Genomic DNA, 26135 nt, shown 5'->3' with positions numbered 1-26135 from the left:
ATGAAAAGTTTATAAATTATTGATAATTAGATAACTATCTACATATAAATGATAATGTGAGGAGAACAACTTCTATTATTTAAACATATGACCTATTTAAGTATACTTAACAAATAATTAGAGAGAAATATGATCATATATATAATTTTGAAAAAATTATATATATAATTTAAAATAAGGTTCTTACGATAGAGCTGATGACATAGCATCCTTATCAATTTCATGGTACACGTTGTGACTCATTGACACCTCTGCAACGTCATCTCATTGTCTCATCCCCCTAGAGTTGTTCACTGCCTCAAGCCTTATCTCACTATTAACTATAGCTAGTATTATATACTTTCACTTGTCGCACATCAACATGTGAAGCACCTACTACTATCCTAGAGAGGGAATAAAGTCATCATAACATTTCCCGAGAACATATCCTGGCTGCTTGCTTGCATAAATAAAAGAAAAACATTTCCTTGACGAGGAAAATCCAGCCTCGAAATGTCATCGCCTACCTCCAACAAATTGGGAGGAGAAAATGCCCTCAAGATTCTAAAAACTCTCACATATTAGCTCCTTAAGATTCACTTCTTTGGTGCCACATGCATGAAATGACTAGATAAGATGCTTGCATGTACATGATTGACTGATGGAGCACACCCTCTTATCATACTGGCTGGAGATGCAATGCATCATTTCATGTAAATAGAAAAGGTTATGGAAAAGGAAATGAAAAATGTTTATCTTCATTGATACTATTTTAGACGGTGGCTCCGATGACGGTTGTTTTATTTACGAAAAAAGATGAAGATGATGATAAATATATGATAAATGTATAATATTGATGGTCATGTTTGAAATGAGCATGCATATTATTTCAAAAGCCTTGTGCTACTGTAATTTAAAAGCATGATTTACTCATTGAGTTCTTTAGAAGTCACTTTAGAAGTCACTTTTGTTTTCAATAATTACAAGTATTATTTGATTAACTTAAAATGACTAGAAGAGAAGATAATATATATCGTAAGTGAGATGCTATGAGAGAAATGTATTTATATTATTTGAATTTTAAATATTAAGTTGCTCTTTTAGTTTATTGGAAATAGTTTTAGCAAATGAAATTTAATCAACTGTTCGACCGTCTGTTTCCATCTCTTTAATTCGAGCCTCCGAACTTGGTTGTGACATCTAGGATGCTAAGACATCGATGTAGGCATATAAAGTCAACCCAGGCGAATTGTTCGGAAGGTGAGACAATCCTCAATGAAATTTTCAAGAAATTGTTAGGGGTGACTTGATGTCGGCCTCCTAGGGATTATTTATAGAGCTTGCGCAAGGTCACTGAGAAGTCAATGGTGATGGCCTTCAGAAGGCAACCTCATCTGAAAGACTTGTCGAAATGTCATCAAGATTTGTGAAGTGCTAAGGGTCGACCTCCTTAGGGTAACTTGTTGAGATGTTATCAAGATGACAAAATTTTAGGCGTCAAGATGTTGGCCTCCTACGTTAGTAATGAGTTGGAGTGATGCTGATAGTGTCACGAAGAGTTGTTGACATAGGGATGAGATGATGGTTGAGTAGGTGCCAACAAGTGAGGGGCCATAGGATGGTGTCCATGGGGCATATAAGCTTGGCGACTGGAAGTTGTCAGCATGAGGAGTGTACAACTTGAAGTCAGCAGCAAGGAGCTGCTTAGCCAAAATTCCAAATTCTATATTTTGGGATGTTGGATGGATCCGGACACCAAAATGGCCTAAATGACGTGGATTAACTCTTGCATGGTTAATAAAGATGGTCGGCAATTTTTTAGTTGTTTTGTTATAATTTTTTTTTTCAAACAGCTGCTTTTGTTTTCTAACGTGGATATCATTTTTTTTTCACGTATTCATATGGAAATAGCCATGCCTGAATTCAACTACTGGTCATTCTTTGAATTTTTCTGACTTAAAGGACTTAAAAGGAATACTCTGTCAGAAGTTTGATGGATACTCCCATGTGTAGTTTCCTCGGTCATTGTTCTGATGGAATTATTCAATTAACTTTAGGGACTTAGGGTTCTTGTGACAAGCTTTAGCTTAAAACACCTAATTATGTGAGCCTATCCTGTGCATGAATTTATACATTGCATTTTTTTTTTGGTGATATATAAATTTTTTAATGTTTCCTGACTTTCCTCTAGTCTTAATGCATATTTTATCATACTTTCTTTTTTATTTTTTACTTTCTTGCTTAAGTCAACAACATTGAAAGACTACCACTCTTGCATTTTCTTCATGTTTGGCAACTTAGAAACCTACGCACACATACTAGAAAAGTAGGTCATGCGAGTAAAAAAAAAATCCATTTAATACTGTTATGTTTGTGAATATTTATTAAAAAACTCTGTAGTTCTCCTTTTCAATTCCTTAAATAGTTTAGTTTACTTGTTAATAGATAAAAATTGAGTTTCATTCTTCCAAAGTTGTTCTAATGATAGTTACTATTCTCTAATTTTCTTCAGATTTATGATTACCAATGTAATATGGGGCTTATTTTACTGGAAAAGAAAGACTTGGAGTCTAAATACAATGAAATCAAAGCTTCTGCTGAGTCAGCTGAGATAATTTATAAGCGTGATAAAGCTGCAAATCTCTCTGCTTTAGGGGAAGCAAGGAAGCGTGAAGAGAACCTGAAACAGACATTAGGAATAGAAAAGGAATGTCTAGCGAATGTAAGATTATTATATTTTTATTTTTGAAAGAGTTAGCTTTCAATATTTTTCTAGTTACGTGTAAGCTTTTTTGGTTGTCTGGTAGATTGAGAAGACCTTGCATGAAACGCTTGTTGAATCTGCTGAAACTAAAGTTGCGTGTGAAAGAAAGTTGGTTGAAGCTCAATCAATGATGGAAACCGCACAAAGAATGTTTGATGAGGCAAAGTCCAAGACTCATGAAGCAGAGGCTTCTCAAGCAGAAGCACGGCGTCGGCAGAACACTGCCCTTAGAACCTTACAGGATGTAGAGGCTCGTGAGGATGAACTTAGACGGCGAATTGCTTCTTTCCACGCTGAGTAGGTTAATCTACGGTCATATTTGGCATTCTTTTTCCTTCTTTTATTATTTTCTTCTGTAGCTTTAATTAAGAGAAATATTTATTTTTAATATATAGTATATCCATTTCATTGAAGTTTTATAGTCAACCAGATTTGCATGAAAAACTTGGTTATAAGGTTGATTGGGAAAGCATAGGAACTTAATTGCAGGCTAAGTCAATGACTTAATTGGATTCTATATTTTAAGTTACCAAATTTTTTGTCAGTTACGTTTTAATCAGAATACTGATGGGGTTGAACATTTGAACTCAATTGCCATTAAAACATGCCATACCACCCAGAAAAGCTCCGTGACAAATGCTGAAGCAAATTAAGGTATTTGTTGAATCCTAACTTCATATTCCTTAAATTAAATAGCATGACATGGGTTAGAATATTTTGAGGTGCAGTATTTTAAGAAATAGTTTGATCTCCTTGAAACAAACATTTCATTTTGCGTGGAATTCTGTATTTCCTTGCCAACAAGCTATCCTTAACCTTAGTAAGGTTATTCATTATTCCTAATGACCAACTTTCACATCCTTCAAATACTAAGTTTTTCAACGTGTATTAGATTGTTAGGTTATTGCATCTGCTCGCACTTAACTATTTTAATCGAAGTTTTGGTTAACAAGCTTAAATGAGGTTTTAAATTGAGCTGATCAGGCAAGCTGAAATCCTAAGAAGCATCCTCCTAGGAAGAATTATTTTCTTCACTTATCGTGAGGTTAAAATTGTTTTAAATTTTTATGCTGATAATGGAGAAAATAGATTAGGACCAATTAGTTGGACCCGTTTTGCTCGGTTAGATTAGTCAACCTTTTTTTATTCTTTTTCTATAAAGGAAATTTAACAATGATCCACAATCCATGATGACAAACATGGCATTTTTTAACATTAATTCCCTAGTGCAATGTGTTCAACCCTGTTGCCTCACCTCCTTCAGCCTCCCTAGCATTACCACTTCACCACATAGTTGGGCCATGTTAGTGCTTTAACTCATTTGGAAATAGCCAATATTCATTTACGGTCTAACTTTAACACCCTTTGAAAGTTCTTGTAAAGTGGCCCTTGAGGTTCTCAAACAAAAGGCGTGAATGAGGAGGCAAAGTGGAGTTGCAGAGAAGATGACTATCATGGCAAAGCTATATAGAGTCCTAACGTGGTCCTCTAAAGCTTCTAAGACCTAATTATGCTGTTGTGAAGATAAAAAATTAGAATTAGAGTTATATGTTTGCAATGGTTAAGAGTAAAACAAATCTAAGGCATTTGTCTAACGGGTTTTGAATACCTCATATAAGCTATTTTTAGGGGCTGCTTAGTTTGAAGTAAAATTGGTGTATTCCAAATAAAGGGGTTTGAAAATGTCGATGTTTGATTCGAAGTAAAAAATGATGAGTAAATTTTGGTGTATTTGGAATTCATTCTCTAATGCAATTTTGATGTATTTGAGAATCATTAGATTTGGATGATTTTCAAATACAATATTGTCGAAACTTAATAAAAATTCTAAAATAAAATTAATTAAAAAAGGGGAAAAGCCCATGTCCTGCCCACTACTAACGTTGTGCCCACTACTCAAGTGGTTCTTGATGGTGGTGGCTACGACCAAGGTGGTAGGCTAGAGGTCGAGGTTGTTGAGAGGAAGTTGCTGCAGGTTAGGGGTGCATGAAGGCATGATTTGTTAGGGGCTTTAGTTTAGGATTTGATTAAGTTTTAATAAAAAAATATATAAATCGGTTGAGGCGTACGCCTCACGTTAGTAATGTGAGGCGCTCCTCAGCCAAGTTGAGGAGCATGCCGCACAAAAAAAGCTCAAGTTGTAAGCTTCGAGGCGTTTTTCATTGGAATTGCGCTGAGGCGGGCCTCAAGGCGAGCATTATATTACGCAATTTTAAACAATGCTCCCTACTGTAGGTCTTTCTCGCACGAACAAAACCTGAACGGGCCTTCCTTCATAAGCCACCCATTTGAATTTCGTTCTTCACTGCAAATAATCATGAATCCGATCTATTGGCTGTCAGAGCTCACTCAAATTCGGTCCTATATGCTATTTGAAATAACGAGTATGACTGTATGAGTATGGGGTGAATGTTTATAAATTTAATATATAATAGATATTTGTATATATAGTAAAAGAAGATCAAGCAATCAAACAAAGTTTCCATCATCAATTGAAAACTGAAGATCATTTTCGGGATTAAACAACATCCCGAAGCCCTCAGTCGTTGAATTCTATCCAGCTGGGCACACTAGAAAGGGCAATTGCCCTCTCCAAACTCCTATTGCGAGGAGGGGATGCCAGTAGGTTGTCGAAATTACCCCTTAAAATTGTTAAAATCACCTCGGGAGAATTGGAAAATTATCTAGAGCTTTTTACTTAATTAATCATTTAATCAATTATTAATTAAAATTAAAATTCTTTAATCAATCACCTAACCTAATTTTAAAATAGTCCAAATTTTAATTAATTAACTTAAAATTGAAACTAATTTAACAATTAATTAACTAATTTCAAAATAATTAAAATTCAAATTAAAAATATTAATAATTGATTAATTTAAAATTTAATTAAAAGCTTTAATCAATTCTTTTTTATTAACAATAAATTAAAACTTAATTCTTTAAAATTGAGGAACCAATTTAATTAAAATAACTATTTAATTTTAAAATACATTTAAAATTTAAAATTTTACTTGACAAAATGTGCAATTAAATTTAATTGAGTAAAATTAAAATACATTTAAAATTCAAATTAATGACCCGAGTGGTTAATTTTAATTTAAAACTCGGATTAGCCAAATCTAAATTTTAATTAAAAGTCCATCTGATTAATTAATGCAGTTAATTCAAAATAAAATAAAATGCATTGAATAAAATACATAACAATGTTCACACTATCAAACTCTGTACAACTCACAATAAAACACGAACTCCTAAAAAATTAACCAAAGTATAAAATAGAAAGAAAGCTCCAAAATCCTAAACTTATCCCTTTCAACTCCTAGCAAGCTCTAGCTCTTGCAACTACAAGCTACGAGCACTTGCAAATAAGTAGACGAAAGTCAGCGCATGGTAAATTTAAAAAAAAAAACTAGTGTTGGAAAGAACATAACTGAGACTAGTAAAGTAAAACTGGTACAACAAAACTATTACTTAGAGAACAAGCATGTATTAAAATGGATTAGTGCCGAAACAAACATGTATAGCTATGTCTATAGCTATTGTTGAAGTAGGAAAGGTACGAGCAAAATTATAGTACGCTATTTGGAGCTCAGGTAGAAGGATCTAGTGTTGGGTGTATAACTACTCTAAAATCGGCCTAATAGACAACTACTAGCTAAAGCAGGGAGGCAGGGTAAATCCTAGTTAAAGTAATACTCACAACCTCCCAAGGGGAGCTATAGACACTCTCAAGGGGAGTTACAAAATTCTCCCAAGGGGAGCTATAGACACTCTCAAGGGGAGTTATAAACCATCCAAAGGGGAACTACAAATTCAATCCATGGGCCACCTGTAATAGAGGCCGTAAGGCTCGCTACTTGGGCAATCTCTAATAGAGGCCATAAGATTCTCTACCTAGGCAACCTCTAATGAAAGCCGCAAGTTTTGACCCAAATCTAAACAACAAGCAGCTCCTAAATGAGGCCGTAAGACCTAACCTAAATCTAAACTATGGACAACTCTCAAGAAGAGTTGCAAGTTTCAACCTAAACCAAATTAAAATCCACATCTATCCATTTCAATTTACTCAAGATTCCTGAAAGGAGGCAAACCGTGGTTGCTAATCATATTTCCTGGACACTGCAATCAACGATTGTTAGTGTTGGTAGATTGAAAACTATGGTATACCCGGGACGATGGAACCATGGGATCTTGATTGGGTTTACCTTCATCCCCCACAACCAATCTATTATTTTTCCTGATTTTCATTGGAGTTCGGAAGAGTTTTCTCACAATTTTTTCGAAGATTAATAGGAAGTACTTGAGATCTACAAGTGTTTCCTATCAAATTGGCATCAGAGAAAATCTTGAGATCGTTGGTGGGCTGATTTTGGCGAATTTCAGTGGCTGAATTTTGGTCAACGAAGGAGGAAGTTGTTGTTTTTTGAGATCCAAATACAGATTTTTGAACCTACAAAAATCCGGAGAAAGATGGTGGCCAAGAAAGTAGGCGCGTTGGAAGAAAGATTTGAAGGGGAGATGAACCAAATCAAGACAACGGTGGAGGAAAAGATTTTCTCCATGGAAGGACAAGTAACCGATCTTTGGGACATGATGAAGAAAATGTTAGAAATTCACAACCAAACGGTAGCTTCCATGGAAAAAAGGGATGGAAGGGAAAGACACGAATTCTGAAATTCGTAGGGAGGAAGATGAGGTAGAGATCGTGGAGGGAGAAAGAATAAAATTTTATGTGGAGCCTTTCTAGAGGGAGGATAAAAGAGGTAGGTATGGGGAAAGGCATGGGTATGGATGGGCTGAGCAAAAGGGTGTTGATTGGGAATGTCAGGAGGGGTATTGTGGCCGTCGAGGGGTTGAGTTTGAAGGAAGGAGAGGGGAATTCGAAGGGGGTTTGGGTTGTGACAGGGCAAGGAAAGATCAGGAGATGTGGGGAGGGCCAAGCACTTGGGAGACGTGAAGCTATGAAGGAACATGGGAAACAGGGGAGATTAGAAGGCGAGGAAGCTAAAGATGCTCATATTCGAAGGGATGGATGCATATGGGTGGATTTATAAGGTGGAGAGGTACTATGCCGTCAATGAGCTAACAGAGGAAGATAAGCTGACAGCAATAGGCTTATGTTTAGAGGGGAAGACGCTGTCATGGTACCAGTTGAGAGACCAGAGGAGATCCATTATGAGCTGGGGAGAATTCAAGGATTGCATAATAGAACGTTTCCAAACCGACCGGGGAGGAGATTTTTATGAGCAGTTCTTTGCTCTAGTGCAGGAAGGATCAGTAGAAGACTACCGTGAGTGATTTGAGCACCTGACTAGTGGGTGGAGCGATTTTTAGATATTGTGTTGGAGAGGAACTTCGTGAAGGGGATGAAGGTAGAGATCAGAGTGGCATTGAAAGTTCTGATGTCTCGTGACTAGGGGGAGGCCATGAAGTTGGCATAACTAGTGGAAAATCAGAATTATCTAGAGAAAGGAGCCCGGAGCAGCTGCTCAGGAGGCAGATATAGGACGATGACCACTATTTTAGTACCCAAGGGGCCTGCATCAAACAACATTAATGAGGCTCCCAGAGAAACTCCAACAAGAGGAAGTGGGGGGAACTTCAAAAGACTGATGGAGAGGGAGATGTAGGAGAAGAGGGTGAAGGGACTATGCTTAAGATGTGATGAGAAGTATACTCCAGGGCACAAGTGTAGGGATCAAACTCTTCAAGTTCTTACTGTTTGTGATGTCGAGGAAATTGAGGAGGAAGGTGGGAGTACGGGAGAAAGAGAGATGGAGGACAAGCTGCATCTGGATGTGATGGAGGTCTCCCTGAATTCAATGGTGGGATTCACTCCGAATCATACCATAAAGATGAAGGGGAAAATAGCAGAAAAGGAGATGGTGGTGTTGATTGATAGTGGGGTTACCCATATTTTCATCTCCAATCAGGTCGTGGATCAATTGGGGGTGACATCGGTGGATACAGGGTGTTATGGAGTGATGATGGGAGCATAGAAGATGGAGATGGGCTAGGGGCTATGTAGGAGAGTAGTGTTGACCATAAAGGGGGTTCAGGTGAAGGAGGATTTTCTCCCATTGGAGTTAGGGAGCATTGATGTCATCCTAGGGATGAAGTGACTGCAGAATTTGGGGGACGCTAAGGTCAACTGGGGAGCATTGACGATGGAGCTGATGGTGGAAGGGAGAAGGGTAGTGATCAGGGGAGATGTAGGGCTCACCAAAGTCATGATATCACTTAAAATCAATGTGAGGAGCATACCGGAGGTGGGGAAGGTTATCTGATGGAACTGCATAGGCTGGAGGGGATCAGATTGAAGGAGGGCGGGGACATTCCTCTTTTAGTACAAACATGGATTCAGTTCAAAGAGTTTTTTCAGGTGCCTCAGGGGTTGCCTCTTCCATGGGAACACAAGCATGCTACAATCTTGAAGAAAGTAGTTTCACTTATTAGTGTTCATCCATATCGTCATACCTAAATCCAGAAGGATGAGATCGATAGATTGATTAGAGAGATGTTGGATGCTGGGATCGATCAACCCAGTATGAGTTCATTTTTTAGTCCAGTTCCATTAAAGTGTTTTACCAGCAGTTTCCATCATTCCACCTTGAGGACAAGATGAATCTTTGGGAGGGGGTATTGTTATACCGGTCCATTGGACTTGTTCAGCCAGTCCACGCTGGACCGGCCCAACGAAACAACAGCGGAAGAGTCTACCTCTTCCTGTACGCGCGATCCGACTGCCGATCCTCACAAAGCCATTTTGGAAGGTTTTTAAAGGAAGTTTAGCAAAGAAATTAAATGTAGAGACTGTTTAGAGATTTCATTTTGAATTGTATATATTAAATTGCTTGTTTTCCTAGGGTTAGGGTCTCTTGAATTTGGTTGAAATTTGAGATCTCTTAGTTTGTCTTGGGCTCTAGCGGCGTCTAGAGATTGGGAGAGATCGATCCTCCTCTCGAATTGAGGATCACTTTTATCTTGTTTGTTTTTCTTCCGTTAATTGATTTTTGCAATAAAATCTATTATTTTTTTCCTGATTTTCATTGGAGTTCAAAAGAGTTTTCTTGCTGTTTTTCCAGAGATTAATAGGAAATACTTGAGATCTACGAGTGTTTGCTATCAGAATTCTATTAAAAAAGAAGCACAAGTTTAGTACATGAGATATATAGATGTTGATTATGTTAAATCTATCATGGAGAGAAGATTAATTTCTAGATATTGACTCTTTTTTTGTGGGAACCTTTCAACATGGAGAAGTAAGAAGCAAAATGTGGTGTCAAGATCAAGTGTTGAGCTAGAGTTTCAATCAAAGGATTAGGATGTCTGTGAACTATTATATTTGAAAATCCTTTTAGAGGATTTGAAAATTTAGTGGGTTGACTTGATGAGATTTTATTTTAACAATTATTCTGCAGTCAACATAGCTCATAATTCAAAGCAACATGATCAAAGAAAGCATATGGGACTTGATTAACATTTCATGTAAATAAAAGCTAAACAATACGTATCTACATCTTGCAAATGTGCTTCTCAAGGGATTAAATAGTGGAGTATTTTGAACTATTATGTCCAAGCTAGGAATGAAAAACATTTTTTTACCTATTTGAGTGGGAATATTGAAAATTGTTGTTCATATTTTGAAATCCATGCATTTTTTGTTCATAAATATTAGGAACGTTTATATTTGGGAAAACAAATATTCACGTTTTTAGAATTATGAAACTTTTAGTTAGAAGGAATTTTAGTCAAAGGAATTTTATGGCTTATAATTTTCAATGGAATAAAAAAATAATTCTTTAATTTTCCCACATTAAAAATAAATTTGGAGCGCTATATGTTGATTTTGGAAATTTGAACTAATAGGATGCATGATTGCTCCTCCTGGCAGTGGAAACTCTGTTGCAGTTTCTATAAGGTGGCGGTCATTGTCATTTTCTTTTTAAAAAAAACTAGGAGCGGTGGCATTTTGTTGGTGGTGTGATTCAAAGATAGCGGGTCTTGCATTCATGTGTTTTGTTATGTGGGAGTGACAAATTACGTGCATTTTGCTTTGGAAATTTTAAATAATGAGGGCTTTTCAATGGCTATAATAACAATAACAACAACAACAAGAAGCTTTTATTCTAGTACGTGGGCTGTTCAATGACTATAGCAATTTAAATTAAATTGTATTTTAATTTAAACTATAGTTAAGGCAAATATTATGCCTAGCTTATCTACAAACTTAGGTTATGATGAGTCTATAAATACTGTTTGAGACGGGAAATACAAAACTTTTTTTTTTTCATGTTGTTAATTTTTGTAGTGTGAGTTGGATGTGAGTCCTTTGAGTGCGGAACAATTGCTACTATCTAGGTATAGTCATTTCTCGGTATCGACATGAAGTATGTTCTTTCTTACTTTGGTAAATTGGTTTTTTGTTTTGTTTCATTTATGTATATGTTATTATCTTGTTTAGTTCTTTTGATTTTAATACAAAAGTGTTGTCAATAGTCTAATCTGTGGGAATTAATTCTATTTATTTCTTATTTTATTTGTTTTCAATTTCGTGTTGAAATTCTTGAATATTCTCATTCATTTCATTATCGGTTTTTCTTAAATTTTAGTATTTTCTATTTCCTTTTGAAGAAAATGAGTTGTTGGATTGATTGTTAACTTTTTATTTGTTTATTATCAGTTTTCCTTTGCGTGAAAGAATACCATACATCATATTAGTTGTATTAAAAAATTGTACTTTTGAGCCATCTTGCGTCAAAATGCTTTGCTTTGCATTCTAAAGGATCATAGACTTAATGCAATTGAAAATTTGCTCGGGAAAAATGCACTCGTATTAATGCAGGAAATTCTGACACCATAGGATTGCATATAATTAACATAATCACCCATGTTTTAGTGTCCTTTCTTTGGGCTTGACTAATTATCATCAAATTCGTAGGCATAGCAACAATGCTCAGTGCCTCTCAGCAATATATCCTATTTGCATAATAATCCCTCTCCCAAAACAATGGGATGAGTCTACCATGAGTTCATTTCCACTCAACTTGGATGGGGTGACCTCTAACTCATGATTGTTAACAAAGCAGCCATCAGTTGCAACCTTGTCTCATTGACTTTGTACTTACGGTCATAACAAGCTCTCTGACCTCATGTTATTAGCTGCAGTATTTTGCAGCATCTAGTTGCCTGACTTGAAGCTATAAGATTACAGTCAAAGCTCCTTGACTCTTGTATTGGTTCGTAAATCCTTGTATGATGTAACTATAGAATACTGATAAGCGTATGATCACCCATTACCATAGGAATATTAATGCGAACATTATTTGGCTAAACACTTGCTTATCAAGTAGTCATAACAACCTTCTATTGGGAGTTTTCTCTCAGTAGGGAGGGAGAAGGAAAGTTGAAGGCATGCTGCCGCTTGAAATTTGTTAACCCTACATCTAAACACAATAGTCATCACTATGTTGAAATTTGCGTATATGAATATGCCTCTTGAATGACACCCCAGCTTCCCACGTATCATTGAGCCACTTTTCAAAGCTTACATGTTCTCATGTCTACTTTATTTTCCTCTATGTTTGGCTACTTAATTATCATTAATTTGCTGTAAAAAAGATTGGTAAGTTGCTATCTCTTCAAATATATTTTATAACTATGGTGCTTCCTGCATTTATTTGATCTATTTTTTAATCCTAAAATCAATTGTATCACAGGTGTGAGGCCAAAGAAAAGGAAGTTAGTCTTCAGAGGCAATCTATGAATGACAGCCAGAAGATTTTGCATCAAGAGCAAGAGAGATTAATGGAAGGGCAGAGCCTGCTCAATCAAAGGGAAGAGCATCTCCATGTAAGATTGAAAGAATTAAGCCGTGCTGAGAAAGAATTAGCGGAAGCAAAATTGAAGTTTGAAAACGATTCTTCAACATTTGGTGAGGAAAAAGCCAATTTGGAACTTAATGTGGCTGCTCTTGCAAATAGAGAAGAGGTTTGTTCCCAAAAGTCTCAATGATCAGGAGTGTTTATAGTGTGAAGAATGAGGTTTGAAATAGTGTGAGAAGCTCATGGGGCTATTCTTTTTCTCTCTCTAGGCGTCTTGTAGTATGAGAAGCTCATGAGAGGAGGTGACCTCCCTTCACCTTTTCATTGATAGACAAGGGCTTGTGATGAGAAGGTGAAGGAGTTAGGTTTAGCTAATGTAGGGCAGTTGGTGGAAGACAACAAGGTTAAACCAGCTCGTAATGTTCGAATAGATATCAGGTCGTGCAATATTTTCGTTTTAGCACAAGCTACTCTATTTGGAGGAATTGCTGTTAAGCATGACAACAATAATTAGTATGATCCTTCTAGCTTTGGCACTAATGAAAACTCCTATCATATTATAGGCAGTTGTACTTCAGCGATAATAAATAATGTTGCGATAAAAATAATGGGAAAATAGATATCGAGCCTTGTTTTGTGCTCATTAATGTTGATGAATTTAATGCTATGGATACAACAAGCTAGCAAAATTTTGTTTGACTATTCAACATAATCTCATTCGTTCTAGGTACGTCAATGTATTTGTTATGACCCAGCCAGGATACTCGAATTAACGAGACGAGAATGAACAGTCAGATGATTATTATATTTTTCATAAATTTTAAAATATTTTATTATTTACATTCCAAATAAAATTGAAGAGTCAGTAACATAATTTTTCACAACTTAGCATTTACTTGTAAATCATATTTTACCTGCTTTCATTTGAGTGCCATCTTCTGTAGACATGCTCATCTCTTTCAGCAATTTTTACTGCTCTGTAGGCTTACCTGAAAGATTTTAGTTTAACATGTTGAGTTTTCAAAGTAAACTTAGTGGATAATCACTATTGTAACATAAAAATTATACATTTTAAAAAAATGCATCATTTTATTTTATCATTCTTTCCATTTTCATATTTGATATATCAATTCATGTGGAATGGAACTTTATTTTACATCTGTCAAATAATGTATTCATTTTTCTTTTAATTTAACATTCAGGCTTTTTTCATTTTCTCATTTATTCTTTTTCATTTAGTACAGGAGCATCGTCTAAAATTTGTACCAATGCAGGGTGGTTTCACCAAGTATTTTCATATTTGAGTTGGATTACAATTACATCAATGATCAGTCTTAAGTTCATATCTTTTTACTTTAGTTATGATGTCCTCACTAGACATTTGCAAGAGGTTGTACCTGGTGTATGCTTTTTGTTGATGATATTCTTCTGGTTGATAAGACTAGAGAGGGAGTTGAAGGTAAACTTGAATTATGGAGGTCAACCTTACAGTCTAAAGGCTTTCATTTGAGTAGATCTAAAACTGAATATGTATAATAGATCTAGTGGAGTGATTGTGATTTTTGGGCGATCAAGTCATTAATAAGAGCACACGTTTTAGATATATTGGGTCGATTGTTCAGAGTGATGGTGAAATAGATGGGAATATTATTCGTTGGATTCAAATTGGATGGTTGAAGTGGAGGAATGCATTGGCTTGTTGTGTGATAGAAAGTCCCTTTCACACTTAAGGGAAAATTCTATTAGTTGATTGTGAGATCTGCAATGCTTTATGGTGCAGAATGTTGGCCATTAAAAGAGAAGCATAATATTAAGTTAAGTGTTGCAGAGATGAGGATGCTCAGGTGGATGAGGGCTCTTGCTCTTAAAGACATAATGCGAAATGAGCGTATATGTGAAAAGGTTGGAGTAGCTCCAATGGAAGATAAGATTAGAGAGAGTTGTCTTTGATGGTTTGGTCACATAAACGACGGCCTTCCGATGACCTAGTTAGGAAAGTAGATGTATTATATTTGACTTATGTTCAGAAAGATAGAGGTGGACCTAAAAAGATTTGATTAGAAAATATTAGAAATGACTTTTCTCTATTAGATTTAGATGAGAATTTAATTCTTAGCCGACCCCACATACTGGTAACCGGGATAAAAGCTTCTTGTTGTTGTTGTTGTAAAGTAATGTAAACAACAATAACTACTTTAATTGCTTTCGTATGTTTAGCAAGGTTTTGAAACCGGACCGGACCGGCCGGTTCAACCGGTTCGACCGTGAACTGGTCTGGTGGCCGGTCCGATCCAGCTTCAGAACCGGCTCTGCATAGAACTGGATCAAACCAGATTGAATCGGCGGTTCAACCGGTGAACCGGTCCGGGGTGGAAAGAACCGGCCGGTTCATAAAAATATTTTATTTTTGTTTTAATTAAAATTTTAAAAATATATTTTTGTTTATTAAAATTTTTTAAACTTTTAAAAATATTTTTATTAAATATGATGATTAATTTCATCATAATACATGCAAGTTATCTTAGATACCTCACATAATTTATTTTGCAAAGAGAGTGTACTTCTCACTTTATAAAGGTTATATTAATAATCATAAATTTTTTATATTATAAATTTATATATTATTATATTATAGTAAGTATTTTTCTTATAAATATATTATTCTTAAATGATATTTATATGTATAAAATTTTATAAATATTATTAAATGCTCATATACTTATATTATATGATTTTTATGTTATTAATTTTTAATAATATTATTATTTATTACGTCATCCGGTTCGACCCCGGTTCGACCGGTCGAACCGGTCAAACCGTGAACCTCTCCCTCTTCCAGTTCGTTGTCCGGTTCGGTTTCACAACCTTGATGTTTAGACCCCCTTCTAAATCTTCAATTCTCTGAAATAGACTTCCAATACTCATCTCAGCTTAACTATGAAAATCTTCCACTGCTACAAATATCATTAATTTCATTAATTTATCATTGAATAGCTTCACAAAAATTAAATGTCTTATAGCAACTTTAAATTTATTTGACAACAATAAGGGCAACTTCAAATACATCAAAAATCATCTCATAATATGTAACATTGCACGCTTCTTATTTCTCAAACTTATATTTCCAAATGCATTGCACATATAATTTCCTAAAGTAGATTGAAAATTTCAATTATCTCACTTGCATTATTTCCTTACCTTAATTTTGGTTCTTCCTTGTCGAAATCAGCTTTCACCAACTTAATTTCCTTCCCATCGAAAAGAAGATACATTGCTGCTTTCCATTAAGGAATAGATTTTATATATTTTATTCTTGAAATTTGAACAGAAAAAGAATAAGAAATTTGAAAACACTTAACAAAGAAATTTTCCAACACAATTTCTTCCTTTTTCTCTCCCAAATTTTTTCCTTTGCGTTCAGTTGAACCATAGATTCGATTCTCAGACTTAAATCATCAATAATTTATACCATAAGAACCAAAAATATATGAACTTACCTTCCTTCTTTGTCTTCTTTCTCTCTTGGTCGGTTTCCTTCGACACAGAACTTCTCATGGTATTTTCTCATGTAGGAGTGAGCGAACAAAATATATGACTCACGAGGAGTTGTTCTTATTCACTCCCATACGCGTTCCTTCTCTCAGAACCGCGAACCGACCCCGTTCAAAGCCTCCGTGCATGCATGCAGTCCACTCGGTCGGCTGCCTTCATTCGGTCCTGTTTGTTTTCGTTCCGTGCTTGCACGATTTAATGGTTAGGGCTAGCCGATTCAATTGAATCGGCTAGTTTAAACCGGCTCTTACAATCTCCCATCCTTATAAAAATTTCGTCTTCGAAATTTAATAGCAAGAAAGCATATACATACTTTAATTGAATAGATGGGGATATTGAACTTTCGTTTATGCTTCTTTTTCCCCGGTAGCATATCTTTCTGTTCCATGTTTTCATAAAATCTTCACAAAACGGTTTTCCCGATTTCTTAGTTGTTTCACATCATAGTTCAGTATTCGTTTAGGTTCTTCAACATATTTCAAATCAGGCTGCAAGTTAATATGCCAGCAGGTTGTTTCTTAGCAAGATCAATCCATATGCGCAGCTTTGCAAATGTACTTCTTCCTCATGTGCCAGTTTGAGCATCCGCCTAAAGTGGTTGTATATATTCGAAGCAATTCTAGCTAGTTTAGAGTTATTACAATACATTTGGGGCAATTGGAGAAAGCAGATCCATAATGAAGGGGTGAGCCCATATATAGAATTAGGTGAGAATGTTGTAGTCCAGTTGTTCAAGCCAATGATGTATACAATAGTCATCCATGATCCTCCCAGATGAACATCGTCCCTAGCTGTGACATTTTCTAATAAGCAAATGGAGTAATTTGGAGAAAAAGTGATGATATGAAAATCACGAAGGTGTGCCCTTTTAACTTCAGCTCATTGTTGAGCAAGATGTACGGAATCCGTTTCAAAAGAACTTAACTAGAGCACTCTCCAATTTATCAATGTTTTGTTTAACTGAGTTCAGATTTACAAAATGGAGACTCATCCTCTACAAACGCTTCCTTGTTATTTACCATTTCAAGACTGATGAATTCTAGCCTCTTCTAATATTTGATTCACCCACTTTGTTGTTGGGAGTCATCAATTGAGAATGGGCTGTTGCGGGAGGTTGCTTCAATTAGGCCACTGCTGCTATTTAAAATTTCGAGCAAATTCACTCTGCAGAGGTATTAGGGCATTTTGCCAAATAACAGAAGTGAATTGAATTGAATTTGCTGTGTCATTTATGATTGAATTAATTGTATTACTACAATTGTGAGAATCTGTAGCAAAATATTGCAATTTCATATGAGAATTCATGTGCTCGTTACCATTTATGTGAATATCATCACAAGCATCTATGGAAGAATTCCTAGCTGTATATTGATGCACTTTGAGCAAATGAGATTGTATTGAAGGGTTGAACAGAGTTTCCTTGGTTGTTTTATCCATAAGATTGATTTCATCAACATTAGCATGCAAGGAACCAGGCTTCTCGATATTCATTTCCCCCTCCACTTTTGTTTTTGTCTCAATATTTTTTTGTATCACCGAAGTACAACCGCTGATAGCAGGATTGAAGTTGTCGTTGGTGCTAGAGCCTTCCTAGCTTGCTGCCTTGCTTAACAACAGTTCCTCCAAATGGAACAGTTTGAGCTAAACAAAAGCACTTCATGACCAGTTATCTACACTCGTCAAATCTCCCAAAGATGGCCGTATATTAGGGCCTCCTTTGACTTTGCTGTTTTCTACCACCAGCACTACATTAGCTGCATCTAACTCCTTTACTTTCTCACCACCAGCCCTCGTTGGCCAATGAGGTGACTGGAGGTCACTTCGTCCCATAAGCTTCTCACACTATAAGCACTCTAGAGTGAGAAATAAGAGTCCCGTGAGCTTTTCATACTATTTAAGTCCTCATTCCTTAACTACTGGCGATGCAAACCTCATTCTTTACAATCTCTCAAAAGACCTGATCTTTGTATAACGTAATGACATTTAGAAATTGTTTTATTTTTTTTTATTTTTTATGATCAACTGCTACTTCTTTCTGTTTTTGCAGGCTCTCATTAAAAGGGAAGCTTTAATCGACAAAAAAGATAGGGAATTGCTTATATTACAGGAAAAGATTTCTAATAAAGAATTTGTTAGTACTTCAGCTTTTGATACGCTCAGTCATTTCGTATTTCTATTCTTCACATATGCTTCCTGTAGCAATGCCCAATGAATTACCGTTTTTCTTTCCTTGTAGGATGAGATACAAAGGCTTAAAGCTGAATATCAATATTCTTTTGAAAGGAAAACTTTTGAGTTTGAAGCTGAAATGGAGCAGAGAAGGAAATCACTAGAGGGCGAGATGGAAATGAATAGAAATGCTTGCAGTGTCTTCGAGGCTGAGCTTAAGCAAAGAGAGCAACAAATTTTGAAAATGGAAAATTCAGTTAGAACTGATCTTCATGCCATTTCAGAAAAGCAGGAGGATGTGATGAAGAAACTTAATCTTTTAGAGGAGAAAGAAAAATCTCTACTTCTTACAGAAAGGACACTAGAATCAAAGATGCAGGACCTGCAAAAAGAAAAGAAGGAAATTGATGAGATGCGGGAAGAACTTCATAAAGAGAAGATCTCATTTGAAGATGTGAAGATGCAAATTCTTCGTGCAGAGGAAAAACTAGCGATCACTGCGAATGAGAGAAATGAGCTGCTTGTTATTGAAAGAAAATTGAAAGAAGAGATTGATAGCTTTAGAGCTCAGATGTTGGAACTTGAAGTTCAAGCTGGTAAACTGAAGTCAGAAAAGGAGAAGTTTGAAATTGAATGGGATCTAATTGATGAAAAAACAGAGGTGTTGAGGAAAGAAGCTGAACGAATTGCTGAGGAAAGAAGAGCCGTTGACATACACCTTAGGAATGAGCTTGACAGTTTAAATGCAGAGAAGGAAAGCTTGCGCGAGCAATTGAAGAGAAATGCTGAATCCTTGTCTATTGAGCGGGATGACTTCATGAGAAAGATGGAGCGTGAGCATTCAGATTGGTTTATCAAATTTCATAAAGAAAAAGAAGATTTTCTGAATGACGTTAAGATTCAGAGGAAAGAGTTGGAAAACAGTATTTGTAGACGGAGAGAGGATGTTGAAAATTATTTAAAAGAAAAAGAGGAAGCATTTGAACAAGAAAAGAGCAAAGAGCTTCAGAGTATTGTTTCTCAGAAAGAAGAGATCGCCAAACAGTTGAGACATGCTGCATCAGAGTTGAAAAGACTTGACATGGAGAGAATGGAGATTGCCCATGACAGAGAACAGAGGCAGAAGGAGTGGTCTGAGATAAACCATTTTATTGAAGAGCTTAATGTGCAACGGGAGAAGCTACAGAAGCAAAGGGAATTATTGCATGCAGATCGTGAGGAAATTGATAAACAAATTCAGCATCTTCTAAAATTAGAGCATTCAAATATTGAATTAGAGAGTAGAACTCTATATGACTCAAATGCTGATAATCCAAAAGTGAATATTGGCAATCTTTCAAGTAGAAAAGGATTGTATCAAAAAGAAGCAGCAAATAATAGTCATAATCCAGATTGTCAAAAGATCTCTCTGACAGATAGCTTGAAAAACATGTCTTCTATGAATGCCTCTGATAATGCATCACCTCTTTCAGCTCCTATGACCTGGTTTAGGAAATGTGCAGAAGTTATATTCAAGCTCTCTCCAGAAAGAGTTACTGATGCTACATTCCAAGGAGGTGTTGGAAGCGGATCATCAACCAGTTTGCAGCATTATCATGAAAATATTGAAGATGTGCAGAACTTGGAGTTTAAAAGCAATGAGGAGGAAATCAACCATCCAATGGAGGATGGCGTAATTGCTATCAGTGAGGAGAAACATAAATCAAATATAAGTAAAAATATGTTGCCACTGAGAAGAAAGAGGCCTGGTCATGCTGCATCTAATGGTTATAATAGTTCCAAGTCTTATTACAGTAGAAAACATCCGAAGAAACTGAGGCAGAATAGTGTAGCTGAGATGGAAGCAGTCTTAGACTGGTATAATATGTTTTTCTTAAAATGATTTTTAATTTTATATAGACATGCTATGTTTTTTGTTCTTGTTTTTCTTTTCTCCATGTCACACGCACGCCTGCATTTCTGCTTTCGTTGTTTAACATTCATGAAACCCATACTTTACCAAATGAGAGCAGAATTTTTTTTTTCTCCTGAACTTCCTAGGTGAAGTATTAGTATCACCTCTGCATATGATGGACTGAATTAAATAAAAGCATATCTTATGAGGATAATGTTGCTGGGGTATTTAGGCATTTATATGTTCTGCTTTTAAATATTTTCCCTTATCTTTCGAGCGAGAAATAGTATTGTAGATATTCTTATTCAGGAGTTACAGTTATTTTTGAACCTCAAAATTTATGTAGACAGTGGCTTTCCTATCTAGAGTCTGTCGTTCATTTTTTTTATCCCATGTGTGTAAATGAATTAGTATTGGTGAAATGGACTTTAGGGGAAGAGGTTCATGAATCACATATTGTTGAGCATTGTTTAAAATTACGTACTGTGAGGCGCGCCTTGAGGCCCGTCTCAATGTAATCCCAAGGAAAAATGCTTGAGACATACGCCTTGAGCTTTTTTTTTTTAAGGCGTGCGCCTTAGTTTGACTTAACGCGCTTTGTTTCACTGGCATGTGGTGTATGCCTCACCCTATGTATATATATTTTAATTAAAACTTATCTACATCTTAAAGTATAGACCCAAAAAAAATCACATTTTCATGCCCTCCCGAGCTACAATAACTTTCTCTCAACTGCCTCAACTTCCATATATTTCAGCTTACGCCTCGTCTCACGGATGAAAATGCCTCGGTACTCATTTGCAAAATTTTAAACGTGTTATTGAGATGTGTAATTGATGAATATATAATTAGTTGAACATTGTCAAAAGAGTTAAAACCTTTGATAACTTGCATGTGCGCTAGGAACTAGGTTAAGCAGGGATAAACATATGTATATATATTCTTCATTTCCTTTTAGATGTGCAGATTATGAGGCATCATTTCATGATTTTGGGTTTAGATCATTGCATATAATTCCGAATCTTAGGCTAATATCTTACTTTTTTTAAGCAAGCAGTTGTCATAACGTTAACAGGTTGTGTAAAGTTGCCATATTGTGCATGATGCTTGGGCTTATGGTTCGGATATGAAATCTGGGCTTTTGTTTGCGTTTAAGTACATGCTGAATTGCAGGTGAATTGTTTAGGTTCACTTTTGAGGTCTGGAACCAATTAGTTTAACAGCATGCATATTTATATTTACACTTAAAGAAAATGTTTAAGAAAAAATAAGTGATTGGAGATTTCCTAAGTTGTTGGCAAATTCAATGTTCTTTTTCAGCCCAGATGTTAATAATGGAATGCTGGAAGATCAAACGGCAGAAGAGGCTCTTTTGGAGGCTGCTGTGTTATCTGAGGTTATTAGACTGGTAAGATATCGAACCATTTTTTGTTGTTTGTGCCAAGCCCTGTGGTCTCATCGCTTGATTTTGCTTTGGCCAGCTTTTCATGTGAAATTCTCATAATTTGTTTATCAACAGAATTTGTTTATCTTTTTGTATCACTCTAAATATTTCACAAAAATGATGTGGAATGTGGATTTTTGACATCCCCTGCCATTAACAGAATTTGCATTTCATTGGTATAAAATGTCAGCAAGTATGATGGTGTTCCGTATGGTTCTAAGATTGATTGATTGATTAACCATCTCATTTTCTTCTTTAATTGAACTATGCAGGCTGATGCGAATGGGAGTGAGATGAAAGAAGATGTTGAATGTGACCAACAAAGCTGTGAGGATATTGTTGAAGAAGAGGATGAGCAGCCATCTTTAGGAGCCAAGATAAAGAAGTTTCTCATTACATGATCATCATATTAGTGCGTTTTGCTATAGGATTCTTTTATGTGCCGGCGACGAACAATTTAGTTTTGTTCTTTCTTTGGTTTCAAATATATGTTGTATATTGTTGGCTTTTAGTGTGCAGAAGTAGCAAAATCTATTAAGAATGATTGTTTTGTGTTTAATGGTGACGTTAGCTTAACGAAAGGGTGTGTTGAAGAGATGATTTGCTTGCTAACATTGGATGATTATGATTAGCCCTATGAAGGCTCAATTTTTGATCGCATGAACAAGTCAAATTTGTGTTTGCATATAAAGTGTTCTTTAATATATGTATAGTACCTCATATGCACATTAACAAACTGTATGGGAGTATACATTGTTTCAAGTAGATGAATTGTTTAGGAAAGTCTATACAAGAAATACTTCTTATTATTTTTCAAAATAATTTTTTAGCACAAACTAAAATTTTTACTAGAAAAGTGCTTTAAAAAGTAATAAGAAAGTTATATCTTAAACGAAGTCTTAGATTTTGATTGAGACAATTTTGTTACTCCTTTATAAGTAGTTTTCTAATAAATATTTTTTTGAAGCACTCAGAAAGGATCTGCTGAAATTTGTTCCAAACGACATCTTAGGCCTTATTTTGGACGGCATTCTTATTGCTGCTTTAAGAAGTTTTCTAATATAAAAATTTAAGTTTTGCATTTAAAGGTTATTTTAAAAAGTTGTAAAAAAATGGCCTCAAATGAAACCTTAGTTATTGTGCAATTCTTAACTACTAGCATCTTCTAAGAAAGATGACATTTGGTGAATGGGCATAAATAATAGAGCTGTTAAAAAGATTATAATTAAATGTTTTCAACCTCAAATTGAGTGATATGCTGGATGTTGCTGGAAATGACTCATGTTTATCGAAGATATATATATTTAAAAAGCGGAATATCGTCATATTTGAATCAGGCCAGGAAATGAAAGGAAGATTGTTTTCATGTCATGCGCTTAAGGCCTAAGTTTACGTTTAAATATTCAAAGTTCAGAGATAATATATTCGATGAATTTAATGGAGATATAATTGAAAATGTTTATTTTTAAATTTAAAATAATTATATATTTAATACAACAACAACAACATCAAACTTTTATCCCACAACTTGGGGGAAAATTATTAGGTCAATAAAATATTGACATGTGGACACGTATCCGCGGAATTTTAAGTCAAGCACATAAAAAACGCAGGTAAAGTGCAGGTAAAGCGTAGTCAAAGTGCAGTCAAAACGTAGTAAAAAAGCGCAGTCCACGTGACAAATTTTAATTGGATATCCGGACCTAATAAGTTTCCCTCCTTGGGGGCGGTTACATGAATCATTTTTCTCCATTGTGTCTTATTTAGTTTAGTCAAATTCTCATTTAAATCTAATAAATAAAGATCATTTTTAATATTTTCTAACCAAGTCTTTTTAGGTTTAAAATAATTATATATTTAATGATCTGAAAATTTTTAATAATTATATTTATGAAATAATTAAAATGAAGGTCTAAATTGAAATGGAATTGTTGCCAAAGTTGTCTAGGATATTTGTAAAAATATTCAAGTGTCTAGGCCAACTGTGTATTAAGTCTAAGTTTCAAATGGATTGGATTCTTATTGAATCTAGTCTGATTGGATTATTTTTTGATTGGACCTAAACCAAATCGAAATTGTTAAAAAAAAAAAAAAAAAATCAACACTTTGCTTAAATGTTATTTGATGTTCTGCTAGTCTTGCAAGCTGATTGTTTTGGATAGCACCCTTATATATGCTATTCACATAGAAGTCACAATAGGGAGGCAAACAAACCGAGATGAGCCCAAGCTTTAGCTTGTTCGAGCTCAAGCTCGTTTGGAAGGACACTTTTCGAGCCCGAATTGATTAAAAACAACCTTTTCTTATCCTTGTTCGAGCTTGAGCTCGTTTTAAAAATGTTGCTCAAGCTTAGTTCGTGTTCTTGATCAAGCTCGCTTATTAGCTTACCAGCCTCCTAGCGAGCCGAGGATGCTTAAAGATAACTTCAATTAGAGGTGAAGGCTTCTTAAAATTTTTGGTGCAAAGAAATTTTAAGTTATTCTAGCTCAATTAAGTTCAGGAGAATCTGTAGTCGAATTACAAAGTGAGAAACATTAAGTGCCAAATGTTCATTGGGAGCACCAAGGCACTTCAATGGCGTCGCTGCCCTCTTTTGGTTGCGGAAAATTTCTAGCAGTAAGATAACATCAATTGTGGCATATCAATCACTGTTAGTTTGCCAACAAGAGATTTATTTTACAATTTCTTTGCCAATGATGATGAAAAGACTGTGCACAAATAGTATTTTGATAAAAAATCTAATCCGTCAGCATCGGTTGTAAAAGAAAAACTGTTAGATCATAAAAAGTCAGACCACTTCAAGCACTTTGACCAATCACGAAGGATAAAATGATTAAAAATAAAATAAAATAAATGTATTTAATCATCAAAATATTTAATATTCATAATCTTAAAAAAAAATAAGCATTGTTTTTTTTTTAATAATACTAGGCAGAGCAAATTGTCAACTCTCTGTTCCATTACACATTTCAATAAAAAATAATATTATCTCTCTTTTTATTTTTCTTTTTCAAAGGAAAGCCATTGAAAAGTATTTTCAAATGAAGTTGGTTTCTCCATCATACTTGCTGCATAGACTTTGGAGAAGCCATTGGAGCCTTAAAGTGATCCGCAAGGACAAGATAAGACAAGAGGTACATGGTTGAGTTGAACATGATCTCCAACGTTTAGTAGACTTTTGGGCTTCCATGATCAATGGGGATTAAGTCTTCTATGAATTAATCTCTATAGAGTAGTTGATATATTAACTAAAAATAAAGGGAGTTAGGATAAGGATTAATGATAATGATTGAAGGAGATTAGTCAACTATTAATAAAGAAGTAAGCCTATGATACCTATAGAAAGGTTTGGAATAGGAGCTCGTGGCTATTGATAAAATATAGATATATTTTCTTTTTTATAATGTATCTATAGTAACCATATGAAAAACTTTATTTTTTCTTTTATGAATAGTAGAAGTTTTAATTACAAAACTATTTGATTATGCATGAATCTTGGTGCATGTTGGAAATAGACACTTTCAAAAGTAAATTCAAGACAAACCAAACTTTAATTTTAGCAAACTTATAGGTAAATTGAACGTGTGGATGAGATGAACCTATTGACACTAAAAGAGATTCGGTCTGAGTCCAAATGAGCCCTTATCAAGCACTTGAAGCATGGTTAAAAGTTTTGGGACATTAATCAAATGATCACTAAATCTTACATGCATGATTATAATCAAATTGAGCATCTTGATGAGAGAAATCCATCGAGCCCAATATCGCTTAATTTTTACATGATTAAGGCACTTAAATATGAAAAGAATGATCTATGGTCAAGAAAATAAATATGAATCAACCGATGGAGTATTTTAGATTTCTCTCTATTTATGGGGCATTCCACTCAAACAAAAATTTACAAATAGGTCCCTACCATGTATATGAAGAGGACACATTGTTTAAAATTCAAGAGAGTTTAGAGACTTGAAGAATCTCATAACTCTACCATGATCAGGTCATGCATATTATCACCCATCAGGGTGCACTGGCGAGAGCCTCAATCCTCAATGGTTGATCGTATGTAGGCATACGACCGCACCACCCCGAGGGATAGAGACGATCGAAGGCCTCCACGCTCTTCACAAGCGGGCCAATGGAAGGGCAGATTAGATCGTACATATGATCAACCATTGAGAATACCAGAGCACCATTAACGAGCCATCACCAAAGCACCATCATCGACTACCACCATTTGATCATCGTTCGACTACTGCTATAAGTGTAACACCATAGAATTAAATTTAAAAGAATTATCTATTTTATTTCCTTAACTAATCAACAAAAGCTTCTATAAATCATCATAATAATAAATATATATCCAATAAAAGTAACTAATAATTGCATATCTCAAAATATTAACTATATTCATTCACTCAAAATCAATATACAATAGTCAAGAGATCAATACAATTACTATTCTATCACAAACTCTTAACTATAAAAGAACAATGGAAAATATAAATA

At 35.1% G+C, this 26135-nt stretch overlaps 1 protein-coding gene across 1 annotated transcript in view; it reads left to right on the top strand.

Moving 5' to 3' along the window:
* The window catches only part of LOC110098035 (protein CROWDED NUCLEI 4), a 43651-nt gene extending 21318 nt beyond the window's left edge, over positions 1-22333 (top strand). Inside the window, exons 2-8 of the mRNA XM_020824735.2 lie at positions 2492-2701; positions 2787-3040; positions 12466-12736; positions 18170-18253; positions 18359-20148; positions 21506-21593; positions 21902-22333. Coding sequence (XP_020680394.1) covers positions 2492-2701; positions 2787-3040; positions 12466-12736; positions 18170-18253; positions 18359-20148; positions 21506-21593; positions 21902-22030 — 2826 coding nt within the window. The 3' untranslated portion in view covers positions 22031-22333. The remainder of the gene's footprint in view (positions 1-2491; positions 2702-2786; positions 3041-12465; positions 12737-18169; positions 18254-18358; positions 20149-21505; positions 21594-21901) is intronic.
* The last annotated feature ends 3802 nt before the right edge of the window (positions 22334-26135 follow it).

Source organism: Dendrobium catenatum, unplaced genomic scaffold (genome assembly GCF_001605985.2).
Source record: "Dendrobium catenatum unplaced genomic scaffold, ASM160598v2 fragScaff_scaffold_726, whole genome shotgun sequence".
NCBI classification, from domain to species: Eukaryota; Viridiplantae; Streptophyta; class Magnoliopsida; order Asparagales; family Orchidaceae; genus Dendrobium; species Dendrobium catenatum.
This window is presented reverse-complemented; position numbering and strand designations above follow the sequence as displayed.